The 14309-nt window shown below is 33.8% G+C and overlaps 1 protein-coding gene across 1 annotated transcript in view; it reads left to right on the top strand.

The window, feature by feature from the left end:
• DDX46 (DEAD-box helicase 46) overlaps positions 1–13581 on the top strand; it is a 51450-nt gene extending 37869 nt beyond the window's left edge. The window contains exons 16-24 of the mRNA XM_044664692.1: positions 669–862; positions 1861–1998; positions 2302–2451; positions 5469–5642; positions 6519–6737; positions 7315–7459; positions 10715–10788; positions 11700–11779; positions 12711–13581. Of these exons, the coding sequence (XP_044520627.1) occupies positions 669–862; positions 1861–1998; positions 2302–2451; positions 5469–5642; positions 6519–6737; positions 7315–7459; positions 10715–10788; positions 11700–11747 (1142 nt within the window). The 3' untranslated portion in view covers positions 11748–11779; positions 12711–13581. The remainder of the gene's footprint in view (positions 1–668; positions 863–1860; positions 1999–2301; positions 2452–5468; positions 5643–6518; positions 6738–7314; positions 7460–10714; positions 10789–11699; positions 11780–12710) is intronic.
• The last annotated feature ends 728 nt before the right edge of the window (positions 13582–14309 follow it).

Consider the following 14309-nt stretch of genomic DNA (forward strand, 5'->3'; position numbering starts at 1 on the left):
ACAAGATCAAAAAGAGGTTCAGAGGGAAACATTGACAAAGGGTTAATTTCAGGAACTAATGGGTAATTTAGAGTCAGGAAGACTTAGGTTTGAATCCAGGCTTAGATTTTAACCACCTTTGCAATGCTGGGCAAGTCATTTAACCTCTTCTTATAATCTCCATTTCCTCATCTGTAAAATGAACAGGTTTAAGGTCCTTGCTAGCTCTTAAGTCCATTTTATTTGTAATGAAAGATATTTGCAGTTTCATATGTAGTATTCTTTTTTTTGTTCATTTTACATATTTTTTTGGTATAGTTAGTATATTTGATGTTTGTCAAGTTCAGAATAACAAATTAAAATTTTTTTTTAAAAAGGGTATGCTTAATTTAATGACTTTTCTTGTATAATTTTAAATTGTCAGAAAGGGCTTTTTAATAATCCTTTCAGAAAGGAAGCTAAAAATAAAGGCTGATTTTGAAGATGACAAAGACTAACTCTACTTGATACTTAATTTTAGTCTTCTCTTTCCTGCATTTATTTCATGAGTTGGGAGAGTGGCCAATGTAAAATCGATTTTGTCTCATTCTTTATTCTCTAACCTTGATTCTCTGTTATCCTATTAGTGTCCAATGAAATGCAATACTTGAACTTATATGGTTTCACATATCTGTGTGGTTTGTTTGCAGGCATTGATCAATATGACAGAGATAGCATCATTAACGACTTTAAGAATGGGACATGTAAACTTCTGGTGGCCACCTCTGTTGCTGCACGAGGACTTGATGTGAAACATTTAATCCTCGTAGTGAATTATAGCTGCCCTAACCATTATGAGGATTATGTCCACAGAGCAGGCAGAACTGGAAGAGCAGGCAACAAAGTAAAAGAAGTTGCATTATTTTGCCATTTTCTATAAAGTATTCTTTTTTGCTTTTAAAACTATAATTGAAATAGAGGTGAGCAAAGGAGCTCAGACCACCTTTAAAAAAGTCTATATGTAGGACATATATGGTAATAATTGAAATTATTATGAATGTTTATACAAAAGTGTGAAAGGTTTCACTGACTTAGTTAGACTTGTTTGAGACTACACTCTTATTCTCTATTCTGCCACACAAATTTAGTGCTTATACTCTAAATTTGAATTGAATAGAATCTCAGTTTGGTTGATGCTCTAAACCAGGGGTCGGCAACGTATGGCTCTTTCTGCAGGAGCCATAAAGTCAATTTTTTTTCAGGCGCTGTTACAGGAGCGTGCACTGTGAGCACTGTACGGCTCTCACGAAATTACATTTTAAAAAATGTGGCATTTATGGCTTTCATGGCCAAAAAGGTTGCTGACCCCTGCTCTAAACAGTACTCACTATTTTACTATAAATAATGATATTTTAAAATTCAGTTCAGTAGTTCTAGCATTATTACAATGCAACATTATCACTACTTAAAGTTTTAATCCTGAGTCATTGTCTTGCTCAGCATTCATGTTTTATCCCTTTTTGATAGGAGATAATGCCTTGATTCTCTAAAGGTTGTTTAGCATTTTGAATGTGGCTTAGAGTAAAATTGCCACTGAGGTTTACTCTTCAGTAGTGAGAATTTCATGAAGACTTCCCTTTTGTTGAATATGGGGTTTAGACCTTAAGAATTCATAATATTTAATATAGTGTTTTAAAAATAACTGTTGTCTGCAGTCTGCTGCTACTTTTAAGTTCTATTCTAATGCATCAGATTTTTAAAATTTCTCTTAAATAATCTTTTTTTGAGATTTTGAGTGTTTTAGTAGAAACTGTAGTTGTGAAAATGGCTCTATTTGAAACCTTAATATTCTCTCATATAGGGTTTGTATTGCATTATGTTCTGTTTTTCTTAATTTGCTAGGGGTATGCCTACACTTTTATCACAGAAGACCAAGCAAGGTATGCAGGTGATATAATTAAAGCTCTGGAATTGTCAGGGACTGCAGTCCCTCCTGATCTGGAAAAACTTTGGAGTGATTTCAAAGATCAGCAGAAAGCTGTAAGTAAAATCTCTCCTCCCCTGCTGTAATTTTGCCCAAATTTTTATGTTTTGTTATTTATAAAAAGTCCATCTACATTCCAATCATTGTAGACTTTTTTCATAGAGGAATCTCAATTTTAGAGGAAAATGAATCTGAAGATTAAAAAAAATTTTTTTTGAGATTTTTGAATGGCTAAATTAATCTGTCTTTACATGTCAAGATATCACATTAGCATAGCACATTGGGAAGTAAGTAGTTCAATTAACACACATTAAAAATAGTCATAGAAGGATATGTGTCTTTTTTCTTCTTTCTGTTAGGAAGGAAAGATAATTAAAAAAAGTAGTGGCTTTTCTGGAAAAGGATTCAAATTTGACGAAACAGAACAAGCTTTGGCCAATGAGAGGAAGAAGTTACAAAAAGCAGCACTTGGTTTACAGGATTCAGATGATGAAGATACTGCAGTTGATGTAAGTATTTTCATCTTGAACCTCATTTTCATCAGAAGGTACTTTAAAGGAGGCACCTGGGTGGCTCAGTGGATTGAGAGCCAGGCCTAAAGATGGGAGGTCCTAGGTTCAAATCTGGCCTCAGACACTGCCCAGCTGTGTGACCTTGGGCAAGTCACTTAACCCCCATTGCCTTAAAAAAAAAAAAGGTACTTTAAAGAATGCTGTTTCTTCATATTACTTATTCAATATGCAATGACATCTTGCCCAGGGATATGGTTTTTTCTATATTAGTATTGAACAATGACTCTTACTGAAGTGCATGTATAACTCTTGGATTAGTTAATACAGGTCCCAACAAATCCCCCACACTTGATATTATGATATCTAGTAATTTTATTATAAAAGACTATATTTTATATTGGTTGAATTTTTAAAAAAAACTACATTTGTGCAATTTGTTCTTCTCACTTAGGAATATTTGTATTTTATTTTCACAATACCTTGAAAGGATATGGTCCCTAGTAGTAGCTCCAACTCCATGTCTAAAGCTAGGGACCTACTTCCTGTTGGTTACTTAAGTTTATGTTCTATTACTTAAAAGCACATGAATAGAGGATAGGAATAAGTCACAAATAAGGTAAGAGAAATAGAGACTTAATGAGGAGTGGAGGGTAATAAAGGGGAAAAGCATTTACATAGCACCAGTCATGTGCCAGGCCATATGCTAAGCACTTTATTTTATTTATTTATTTGTTTGTTTATTTTTTTAAGCCCTTAACTTCTGTGCATTGGCTCTTAGGTGGAAGAGTGGTAAGGGTGGGCAATAGGGGTTAAGTGACTTGCCCAGGATCACACAGCTGGGAAGTGTCTGAGGCCAGATTTGAACCTAGGACCTCCCATCTCTAGGCCAGACTCTCAATCACTGAGCTACCCAGCTGCCTCCAATGAAGTTCATTTTAAAAACACTTTTATTAAATAAGTCAGTTTTAAATCAACTTAGTTCAGAGGAAAACAGATTTAGAAAAGAAGAAAACTCAAGAGATCATTTAGTCTAACTGTTCCTTTTCACAGATGAAGAAATAGGACTGCTCAAGGCATCTTCACCACAAAAAGAACAGGTTTTGTTTTTGCCCATCCTACCTTACTTAAATCTGGCCTCAGATATCTCCTAGCTGTGTGACCCTGGTCAAAGTGGATTGAGAGTCAGGCCTAGATATGGGAGGTCCTAGGTTCAAATCTGGCCTAAGACACTTCCCAGCTGTGTGATCCTAGGCAAGTCACTTGACCCCCATTGCCTACCCTCACCACTCTTCTGCCTTGGAACCAATACACAGTATTGATTCTAAGATGGAAGATAAGTGTTTTAGAAATAATAAAAATAAAAAAAAAATAAAATGAACTTTATTTATAAATTGAATCAAGTCTTGAATCAAGTTTTTCTTTTCAATATGGGTCTTAATAGAAAATATTTTTCCTTTGTTATAGCTAGTGAGGTATTTTTTTTAGGTATAAAAAGAGAATTTATTTTCTTAACCCCTGCTTCAGTCTTAGAGTTAATATTGTTAGATTGGTTCTAAGACAAAATTGCCATAATGGCTGGGCAGTGAGAGTTAAGTGACTTGACCGTAGTCATATTACTAGGACAGATTTAAATCCTGAACCTCCAGTCTTTGGGTCTGGCTCTCAATCCACTGAGCCATGTTGTCCCCAAGGGGATTTAGTCTTTAAGTATTATTTAGATTATGTATTTTTGAGGTATCTTCCAATGACTGGGATCCCTGAGGTCAGTGTTAATGAAAATAATATATAACAAATAAACAAACAATAAATAAATAATAGGAAGGAGTCATCGTACCCTTTGAATTAATACCTGCCCTTTTTTGAGATATGCTGGCAGATAGTTGGAAAGATTAAAATTCAGTGGAAACTGAGGGATGGAGACTTTTGTCAATGGCTTTGAATTAACTAGAAAACCAATTTTCAGTTTTTTTCCCATTTTATTTCCTTAACTTTTTCTAGTCAAGCTAGGTGGCACACCTAGAACCAGAGGCAGGAAAGCCTAAGTTCATATTCTGCCTCAGACTCTTACTAGGTGTGTCACTGGAATTAGTTCATTTGTAAAATGGGGATAATAATAATACTTACCTCCCAGGGTGGTTGTGAGGATCAAAATGTTCATGAAGGGCTTCACAAACCTTAAAATGCTATAGGAATCCTAGCTATAATAATAATAACAATAACTAATGTTACTGTTATTATTACTAATCATCATATTTAAAATGAAATATAGAAATAAGCTTTTATTTTATGTGACTCAAGAAAACTTAATCACATTTTACTTTCTTCTTGGGATCCCAGATCCTGAGAATTTGAGGGCTGTATTTGGGAAGAGATATTCAGCAACTTAAGTGAGAATCAGCAACCTTGCATTTAGCTTTCCATTTTCCCTATATTTGGTTTTCTCTAGTGTGTATGCTCCTGATTTTTCCACAAGTCATTGAGTTCTTCAGCTGAACTACCAGCCTACTTTGTTTTCACTTGGCTAATGCCTTGGTAGCATGCTGATGAGGTATAGATATTTGACCTGAAACTCTAATAGGTGCCTCTTTAAATATTCGTGTAAAGCCACCAAATTTCCTGCCCTTTATCCTGATTTACCAGAGAGGACTGATTCTTTAATTGTTAAATGGAGGCAAGTAGCCTAGCATATAAATATTTTGATTATGCCCATATTTTATAATCTGATAGGCTCAAGTAGCAAACAGGTAAACAACATAAAATAACATTAAGTTAGGTCAAATCTTTTTTGTGGGGAAAAAATAATGTTAAATCAGCGATTGCTAACTTGGGGACCACAGGCACCTTTGCCCTAGAAGGGAAAAAAGATTGCATATTTATTTTCACTAACCTGTAACTGAAATTTAACATTTCTAAGATTCCAATGAAATAACATATATAATTGAAAACCTTAAAGCTCCATACAAATCTCAATTATTACCAGATGATTTCATAACTTTGCTTTCTTTCTGGTCCAGATTGATGAACAGATTGAAAGCATGTTCAATTCGAAGAAGAGAGTTAAAGACATGGCAGCCCCAGGAACTTCTAGTGTCCCTGCTCCAACTGCTGGAAATGCAGAGAAGTTGGAAATTGCAAAGAGGTTGGCTCTGAGAATCAATGCCCAGAAGAATTTGGGAGCCGAGGCTCAGGTATTAAGTGGTTTGTTCAGTGCCTCAGCTCCTTACTTTACACCATTTAAAAGTGCTGGATTTCATAGTTATGTTCTAATACTTTGTAATTACAAACTGTTTCTTAATTTATAGGGAATGTGACATCTTTTTCCCTGATGTAGTTAGTTACTTATATGGTACCTATGATGGACTGGCTTATCACATCTATAATGGATTATGGCTTATGTAAAGAATATATGTGGGTTGCTAATGCAAACATAGAGAAATAATGTTTCTGAATAACATTGCATATAGCATGTTTTTCATGGGTGACTTTATAATAATGTTTAATAGTCTTTATTATGCTAATAATTTTTTAATCAAGTATGTGAACTTTAGTAGCATTCCCAAAGAATGGTTTATTAGTTTCTCCAATATTCTGAAGACTTCAGGTAAGTCAAGTCAGTTACTGTAAAATTCTTGTTGGTTGGGTTGGGTTTCCAAGGGGTTGTGGTGGCACAAATATTCTAATTCAAATGAACATCTGGGCACTAGTAGCATCTACTTCATATGTTAACAATTTAGGAAAGATCAGGGGAAATGATCTAATATGAGAGATAAGGAAGCAAGTATCTCACTTGTATGCCAGTAGCTTTTTTATTAGAAGCCTCAATGTAATTTTTTTTTAATTTTTCCAAAGTAGTGGAGCTATACTACAATGAAATCTGAGTTTCTGTGTAGTTGTCAAATCTGTAGCATGCTGTTACTTTGAAGACTTAGTTGAACAGGAGAGGAAACATTTAGGGATTTGAACAAGTTCAGTAGGTCATCAAAGAAGAATTTCTGATGGGGTGAGTCCGCGGTCCAATTTCCACATTAGTCCGTGATTTGATTGTAGCCCTTCTTTAATTACAGGATGTAATGCAACAGGCTACCAATGCAATTCTAAGAGGGGGCACTATTCTGGCCCCTACTGTATCTGCAAAAACCATTGCAGAACAACTTGCTGAAAAGATCAATGCCAAGCTCAATTATGTGCCTATAGAGAAACAAGAGGAAGAGAGGCAGGATGGTGGACAGAATGAATCTTTTAAGAGATATGAGGAAGAATTAGAGATCAATGACTTCCCACAGGTAAGCAATTTCTTTCATCCCATTTAAATGAATAGTATTAATCTCTTTCACTTGAGTCCTGCTGAGTTCAATAACCATGATTTGTGCAGCAAAAAAATTTTCTCATCTTTTCATTTCTACTACTTTTTCTTGACAGTAGTAAAAGCCATTGGATCTAGCAACTGAAATCACTGTCGGTTAAAGAATGTTGATATCAGTAATTATAATTTGTATCATCTAGTTTTATATTTCAGGAGAATCACTATATTTATCTTCCTGGTGTTTATTTGTTCAAAAATAAAAAGCACCCTTGCTTGATAAAAATTCATATTTTTAAAGCTAATTCCCTTTTTGATGAGATCCTGAAAGTTAGAAAGTGAGAATAATGGAAATATTTTACTTACACACACACCCACACACCCCCCCCCCACACACACACACACACATTGTAGTGCTTGTGAATGTAATCTTTATTTGTGATTTCAATATAATTATGTGCTATAACAAACTGTTCTCATGTGTTATTTGATATATTTATGTCATATCCTAAATAGTTTTCCTATTATAGAATAGCCTTTTCTTCCTTTTTCTTTCATAGACTGCTAGATGGAAAGTCACCTCTAAGGAAGCTCTACAGAGGATCAGTGAATATTCTGAAGCTGCTATTACAATCAGAGGAACATATTTTCCACCTGGCAAAGAACCCAAGGAAGGAGAGCGAAAAATTTACCTGGCAATTGAAAGTATGTACCTCAAAATTTTATGAGACTGCCTGAGTTAGATTATTGTTAAATATTAATTAAATAGATCGTTGTTAAATATGAATGAAATAGATAATATAGTATGGTCTAAGCCAAGAGAGTAAAAATTAGGGAATTGTGGGGTTCTTTTTTTCCTTATTCCATAGGAAACCTTTTTTTCCTTCCTCATCCACAAATTGGAAACTTAGATATGTTTGAATGATTTAAGCTCTTTGTTTAAAAGCAATCTCAAGTACTAAGGAGTATGGTTTAAACTTTTAAGACCTTCATTTTCAGTACTGGCATATTACAGCCATGAAAATAGATCAGTATTTGTGTCTCCATTTGAGAATAAGACCATGGAGCTAGATGGTTGATAGTTCCAGTAGGGCCACCAGATTTGTCCAGGGCTATAAAGCCTAGCACATTTAGGGGTATAAATTATCTTGTGAGTAATGATCTGTTACATAGGGTGGAAGTGGAAGGGAAAGACTGAAAATTAAAGTGAAATTTTTCTAAAAAGTAAAAGTTCTTTTTTAACATCTTAAATTGTATATGTGTAAAGTTGTAGGACTTTATTTTTAGAATCATTTCCCTGTGATCTATTTAATTTTTAAACTTCATTTTTTTCATTTTGAATTTAATTAATTTAATTTAATTTAGAGTATTTTTCCATAGTTACATGATTCGTATTCTTTCCCTCTTCTTCTCCCTCCACCCTCCCGTAGCCAACGAACAATTCAACTGGGTTTTACATGTATCACTGATCAAAACCTGTTTCCATATTATTTTTTACATTAGAGTGATCATTTAGAGTGTACATCCCAATTATATCCCCATTGAACCATGTGATCAAGGAAATATAACACCTCATTTTTAAAAAAAATAGAAGCAGCAATTTTCTTACTGCATAAATAGCCAGAGTAAGAGGTTGTTTTGATGTAGGCTAAGCTAAAAAATCATCTTTGCTGAATATGGTTGTTAGCTACACAGAGAATTGTGGCTTATTATCCAGTGTCATTTCAGGATGGTCAAATTGTAATATGGACACAATAGATTGAAATGTTTTTGAGTCATATATGTATTATCTGGGACTGAGACATTGCTTTTGTCTACATAAGAAGTAAGGAGCCAAAGAGTTGATAAATGTTATGTAGAACTAAATCCATTGTTCAGCAATCATTGATTCTCATGATGTATGCTTTCCTTTGTGGAGAATGCTAATGCTCCAGTGGAACTGAAATGCCTTTTTGTTTGATTTGTTTCATTTTCCTTTTTGTACTTCTTTTTTAAGATTTAAATATTTTATTTTTTTAGAAAAATTTTGCATGGTTAACATGATTCATGTTTTTACTTTCTCCTTTATTCCCCCCCCCACCCCCCCATATCCAATGCACATTTCCATTGGTTTTAACATGTGTCATCAATCAAGACTTATTTACGTATTATTGATAGTTGCATTGGTGTGGTCGTTTCGAGTCTACATCCCCACAATCATGTCCGCGTCAACCCATGTGTCCTTTATACACTTCTACAACCTACAACAATTTGAGGGCGAGGTACACAGTATTAATTCAGTACACATTATTAATTCTCTTGGCTAGAATCTTGTTCTTAACCTGTTCATTTGCAACAAAGCTTACAGCATGCTGAGTAACATTATTGACCCTTCTAGTTTTACCTAGTAGAATTATGGGACGCTAACGGTTGTACTGTGACTAAACCCTTCATTTCTACAGTATTTGCCCTTGGAGATTCAGGGCCCAGATGAGTAAGTAGCGTAATGGATACTGGGTCTAAATTAGGAAGACATGATTTCAGATCCAGCCTCTGACACTTAATAACTGTGCAACCCAGGGCAAATCATTCTGGTTGCCTCAGTTTTCTCAATTGTAAAAAGGGGGATAAATAACATCTACCCTACAGGGTTGTTGCAAGGATTAAATGAGATATTTGTTAAGTGTTTGGCACAAGCCTGGAACACAGGTACTTACTTAAATAAATGCTTGTTCCCTTCCCCAAGGAACAACACCATATTTGCAAAGGGCCTAGAGAGAACATAAAATTCTATACTTCTCTTTCCTTTTTTGTGAATCATTTTGGCAAGACACTAGAAAGTGATAGTGCCAACCAGAAGCCTGTGATTGCATCTCAAAGTTTCTGTCCATTTTTTCTCCCCATAGGATTTTATTCAGTCTTGCAGTTGTTTTTGGTTGCATTGTCTATTGCTTTTTAGAATATGGTATTAAGGATTTTATTCTTTATTTTAGTTGTACCATAGTTTTGTGTGATCTTGAAAGAAGTTTTTAGATACTTGAACACTCTGGAAAATTATTATATTTTTCTTTGACTGGAAATGCCACATTTTTGCTATGATATTCCTGGGTGTTTTCAGTTTAGTGTTTCTTAGGTGATCAGGGGGTAGTTTTCTTTTATGATTTGTGATAGGATATCCAAGACTTTTGTTTGGTCGTGGTTTTCTGGAGTCCAGAGATTCTTAAGTTATCTCTCTTTAATCTGTTTTCCAGGTCAGTTTTTAAAAAATTAAATACATTATATTTTCTTATATTCTTTCAATTTCTTGCTTTGTTCAAATATTGTCTCATGGAGTCTTACTCTCATCAAAACTCCTTATATCTATCAAAATTATAATGATTTTTCTCCCAGGTTCATAATCTTTGTGTTATTTTCAAATTCTCACCCATTTTTTCTGTGGACCCTCTCTAATCACTCGGGCTTCAGGTCTATTCACTGGGGTTTGGGCTGGCTTTCCTTACTACTGAGAAATTTCACATCAATATCTGGAAATTACATATCCAGAAACTGCTGGCCAGTGAGTGCTTGAGTGGCATACAGATAAATTATATGCTTTTGAAATATTGCTAATATTTTACTTGTATCCAGTTACTTTCACTGAGTATGATTTTATCATTTAGATGAAATGACAGTGGAAAAGATGCAAAAATTACCTTATAATAGAAATATTCCCAACTGTAGATTCTTCTTATCCTGCACAATCATCCTTTGTTCTTTCATTTAGTAAAATACTAAGCATTCTTAATTTGTCACAAAATAATGATCTGAACAATAATATTTTAAAGCCTGTAATTTAAAATTTTTTTTGTGGATGACCCTCCATTAGGCAGGCACAGAAAGCATTCCTTAGCGCTTATGTGGAGTGCCTGAAATATACTTGCAGTGTGTGTCTGTAAACATCATATGAGATACTAATAATACATTTGTCACTCATCCTCCTAGGTGCTAATGAACTGGCTGTGCAGAAAGCAAAAGCAGAAATTACTAGGCTTATAAAAGAAGAACTAATCAGACTAGTAAGTAAAAAAATTTTAGGTGGTTTATATTAAACTGGGTTTAAGAAAAGCACTGCTTTTGAAGGCACTGTATCCCTAGCTAAAACTTGAGAATATTAACCTAGAAAATTAATGGTCTAATCAATATCCTTTTGAAAAATTGACTTTTGCCTTCTTTTAAATATGTCTTCTCAGGCTTTTCAGTTCAACTCTCTCTAAAGCAGTGTTCATATGAGGCAAAAAAAAAAAATTCTATTAATTTGCTTGGTGAACTATTTCTATGCAAAGGTAATGAAAGAAATTACATAAAATGCCACAAGAGGAAAAAACCTTCAAATAAGATCTTAAGCTAATTTTCTACCTGCATTTGGTGTAAAAAAATTCCTCTTTTTAAGCGAGTGAAGATGCATAATGAATAACCAGAGCTGCTGGGTTCAAGTGTTACCTCTATTGTATACTCTCTGTGCAAGCCTGGACAAGTCACTTTATTTTTCAGTGCTATAGGCAACTCTTTGACTATAAGTTTCAGAAAATGTGTTTACAAACACATGGAGGAAGTTTCCTCATCTGGAAGTTCTCTATTCCAGTGAAAAATGTCCTTATCCTCTCTTAAATGTGTTTTAGCATCTTGGAATGTCTACTAATTATATATGTAGAAACTTCGGATAAATGAGTAATTAGTGTCATAAAGATTAGGCTCTTGAAAAATTGCAAATATTTTACCCATTAAAGTTAATATTTTCTTCATTCATGGTCAAATTATTTAGATGAAATATCATGTAGAAAAGATGTAAAAATTTATTTAGTCTAATTGAGCAGAAATTTATTATTGTGAAGTTTTTCTGTTGAATTTATAATAGGGGGTGGTGTTTCTTTAGGTGTTTGGGAAGGGTTTTTGCTCTTATTGACCTTGACAACTCTTTTAATTACAGCAAAATTCATATCAACCAACAAATAAAGGAAGATATAAAGTTTTATAAACATCTGGAGAAAACCTCGTTACCAGTTGCTGGTGTGTGAAACTTTGTGACTTCTGTTATCTTTGGAGTTTACAGTATATTGTAAATTAAGATTTTTTAAAATTTTGTGTTGCTGATTTTTTTTTTATCAGAAAAACCAGTATTTGCTTTAAAAAAAATCTTTGTCCTCTACCCTAGGATTATCAGACTTTAAACTTAAACTTGTTTGCAGAATATGATTTCCTTTAGAACAATGTTTATATACTTATAAGTATGGAAGTGTTGATAAATAGACTTTAATCCTGACAGACTCCAAGTTAATAGAAATGGAAAAAGATTTGGACATTTCATTGGAAATTAGTAAAGTACACTTAACTTTGTTTTTTGGAGCAATTCACATTACTAACTTGCAATGAAATGTTGATTTATTTCCTAAACAAAGGGTAACATTCTCTTTCTTGGCTTGTTTTTGCCTTTCTTGGCATAAATCTAATTGGCATACATCAAAGAACATGAACTAGAAATAAGGTTGTTATCCTCAAACATTTAGAATATGGGTTCAGTCTTTGTTTTAACTTTTATCATAGTAAATGGACAATAGTTTGAACTATTTTTTGTCTTGTACAAATTAAAAATATGTATAGCATAATAGTTTTTTTCTCTGCATGTGAAATGATTTTAATATTTGATTTTAGATTCCCTTTAATCTCTGAATTTTTTTAATCCCCACAGACAATTGATTTTTATAACCAAGTCTATATAAAGAGTAAGATTTTTCCCAACTCTTTTAATAATTTGTTTATATATCTTTACATTTGATATATACAAACATCTCTAGTACTAGATTGCCCTTAATAGAATGTATGTTTTTCTTTAAAATTATGGAGCAAAATTATGACCGAGCATTCATCTTGGGCTTGGCCTCTCTTCGGGGAAATAAACTGCTTATTTCTTGGGTTAGTCATAAATGTATTTGTTTTTTAGCCCTCAGATGACATAAATTCCTGGATCTGGAGCTTCTATGGTGTTCTTCTGGTTTAGGCTGTGAAATTTTGATCACCCAGGGGCCTATCTGTACTTAGTACAAGTCTTTCAAATTAAGACAGTGTCTGAATGGAAAGAGATTTTCAGGAGTTGAATGTTTTGGTAGAAGATTTTTATTAATTAAGAGACAAGGAATCCTCTTTACTTGAGTGAAGGACAGTTTAAATAATAATAAACTGTAAATAGCATAAACTCAGTTTTCTTACCAGTATGTGAAATAGCTTTAAGTGTCAGAGGATGTCAAACTGTTACTACTTCAGGGTAGCATTTTTATCTGAAAAGTTATCTCTTAGAGATTAATATGTTTCTGATTCCACCTAGCCCATTGTTCACTTGGTGGCAGATTAAAGAACCACCTACTATGTGTATAACAACACACAAACAAAACTGATAATTTCAAACTTCAGCCATCTTTTTGGCCTCTTTTTCTTAAGATTATTTATTTACTTATTTTCTTCAGTCTGTGATGGTTTATGCTTCCTTTTGACAGTATATTCCCATCCTATACACTTGACAATTGGTGCTGCTTTCAACCAGCATCAGTCATTTTGGGGTTGAGACTTAAAAAAAAATCATTTTAAGAACTCTGTTCATGTTTGTCATGCTAGTTATCAAGAGAAGTCATGCTAGAAATATTATTTTGTTCAGAAAGCAAACTATGTTAGTCCATTGTTCCTAGTGTCGCACTGGCACAGTTGGATTTTTAAGATTTGGATGATGTACAGACTTTAACTTTTTTTTATGTGATATATCAATATTTGTTCATACGTTTTCTAAATTCCTCCAAAAATAAAATAATAAAATAAGTGTGCATTTTTCTTTAAATCATCTTTGTTCTTTAGTTTCCCAATATGTTTTGCTTTTATAATTTTCTTTTAGATAAATGAGAAAATAATATTGTCTTTTGAAAAAAAAAACTTTCTAGCAAAATGTTGCCTGAAGCACAGTATGTTCCTTCATCTTCATAGCTGTCTTGGGCCTCAAGGAGTTTAACAACTCAGTGCAAAACCTTTACAAGTAAGAAATGGGAGGAAAACACATTGAAAAGAACTGCAGGGTTAGTGGATTTCAAGCTCAATATGAGACAAATGTCAGCCAAAAAAATCTTGCGTGGAGTAGAATCTCAGGGTCTGCACCCCAAAGTCACTCTAATGAGCAGACAGGAAACTGGATAAGATGCTTGCAGAGAAAGTGTGGCCTTTATTAGAGGAGGAGAGAGAATGGGGGCGCTGCTCCGAGTGGTCAACTCAACAGCAATGACCAAGGATATACAAATGAACTCGGAATTTATAATAAATTAACACAATGTTTCTCTTTTGGTTGCCCACCACTACATATGATACAATGTCTGCATATGTTATAGTTTTCTTTATCTTGTCCTACCCTCCTTTTTTCCAGTGTTCTTGAATTCATGAGAGCATTCCTTAAGTTTGCAGTTTCTAAGTTGAGTCAGAGTTTCGACATTGCCAAGTTCTTTCATACTGAAACATTTGATATAGGGAGTCAAGGTTATATAACTTTAGGTCTCATAGAAATTTT

This window comes from Gracilinanus agilis, chromosome 2, assembly GCF_016433145.1.
Source record: "Gracilinanus agilis isolate LMUSP501 chromosome 2, AgileGrace, whole genome shotgun sequence".
Taxonomy (NCBI): Eukaryota; Metazoa; Chordata; class Mammalia; order Didelphimorphia; family Didelphidae; genus Gracilinanus; species Gracilinanus agilis.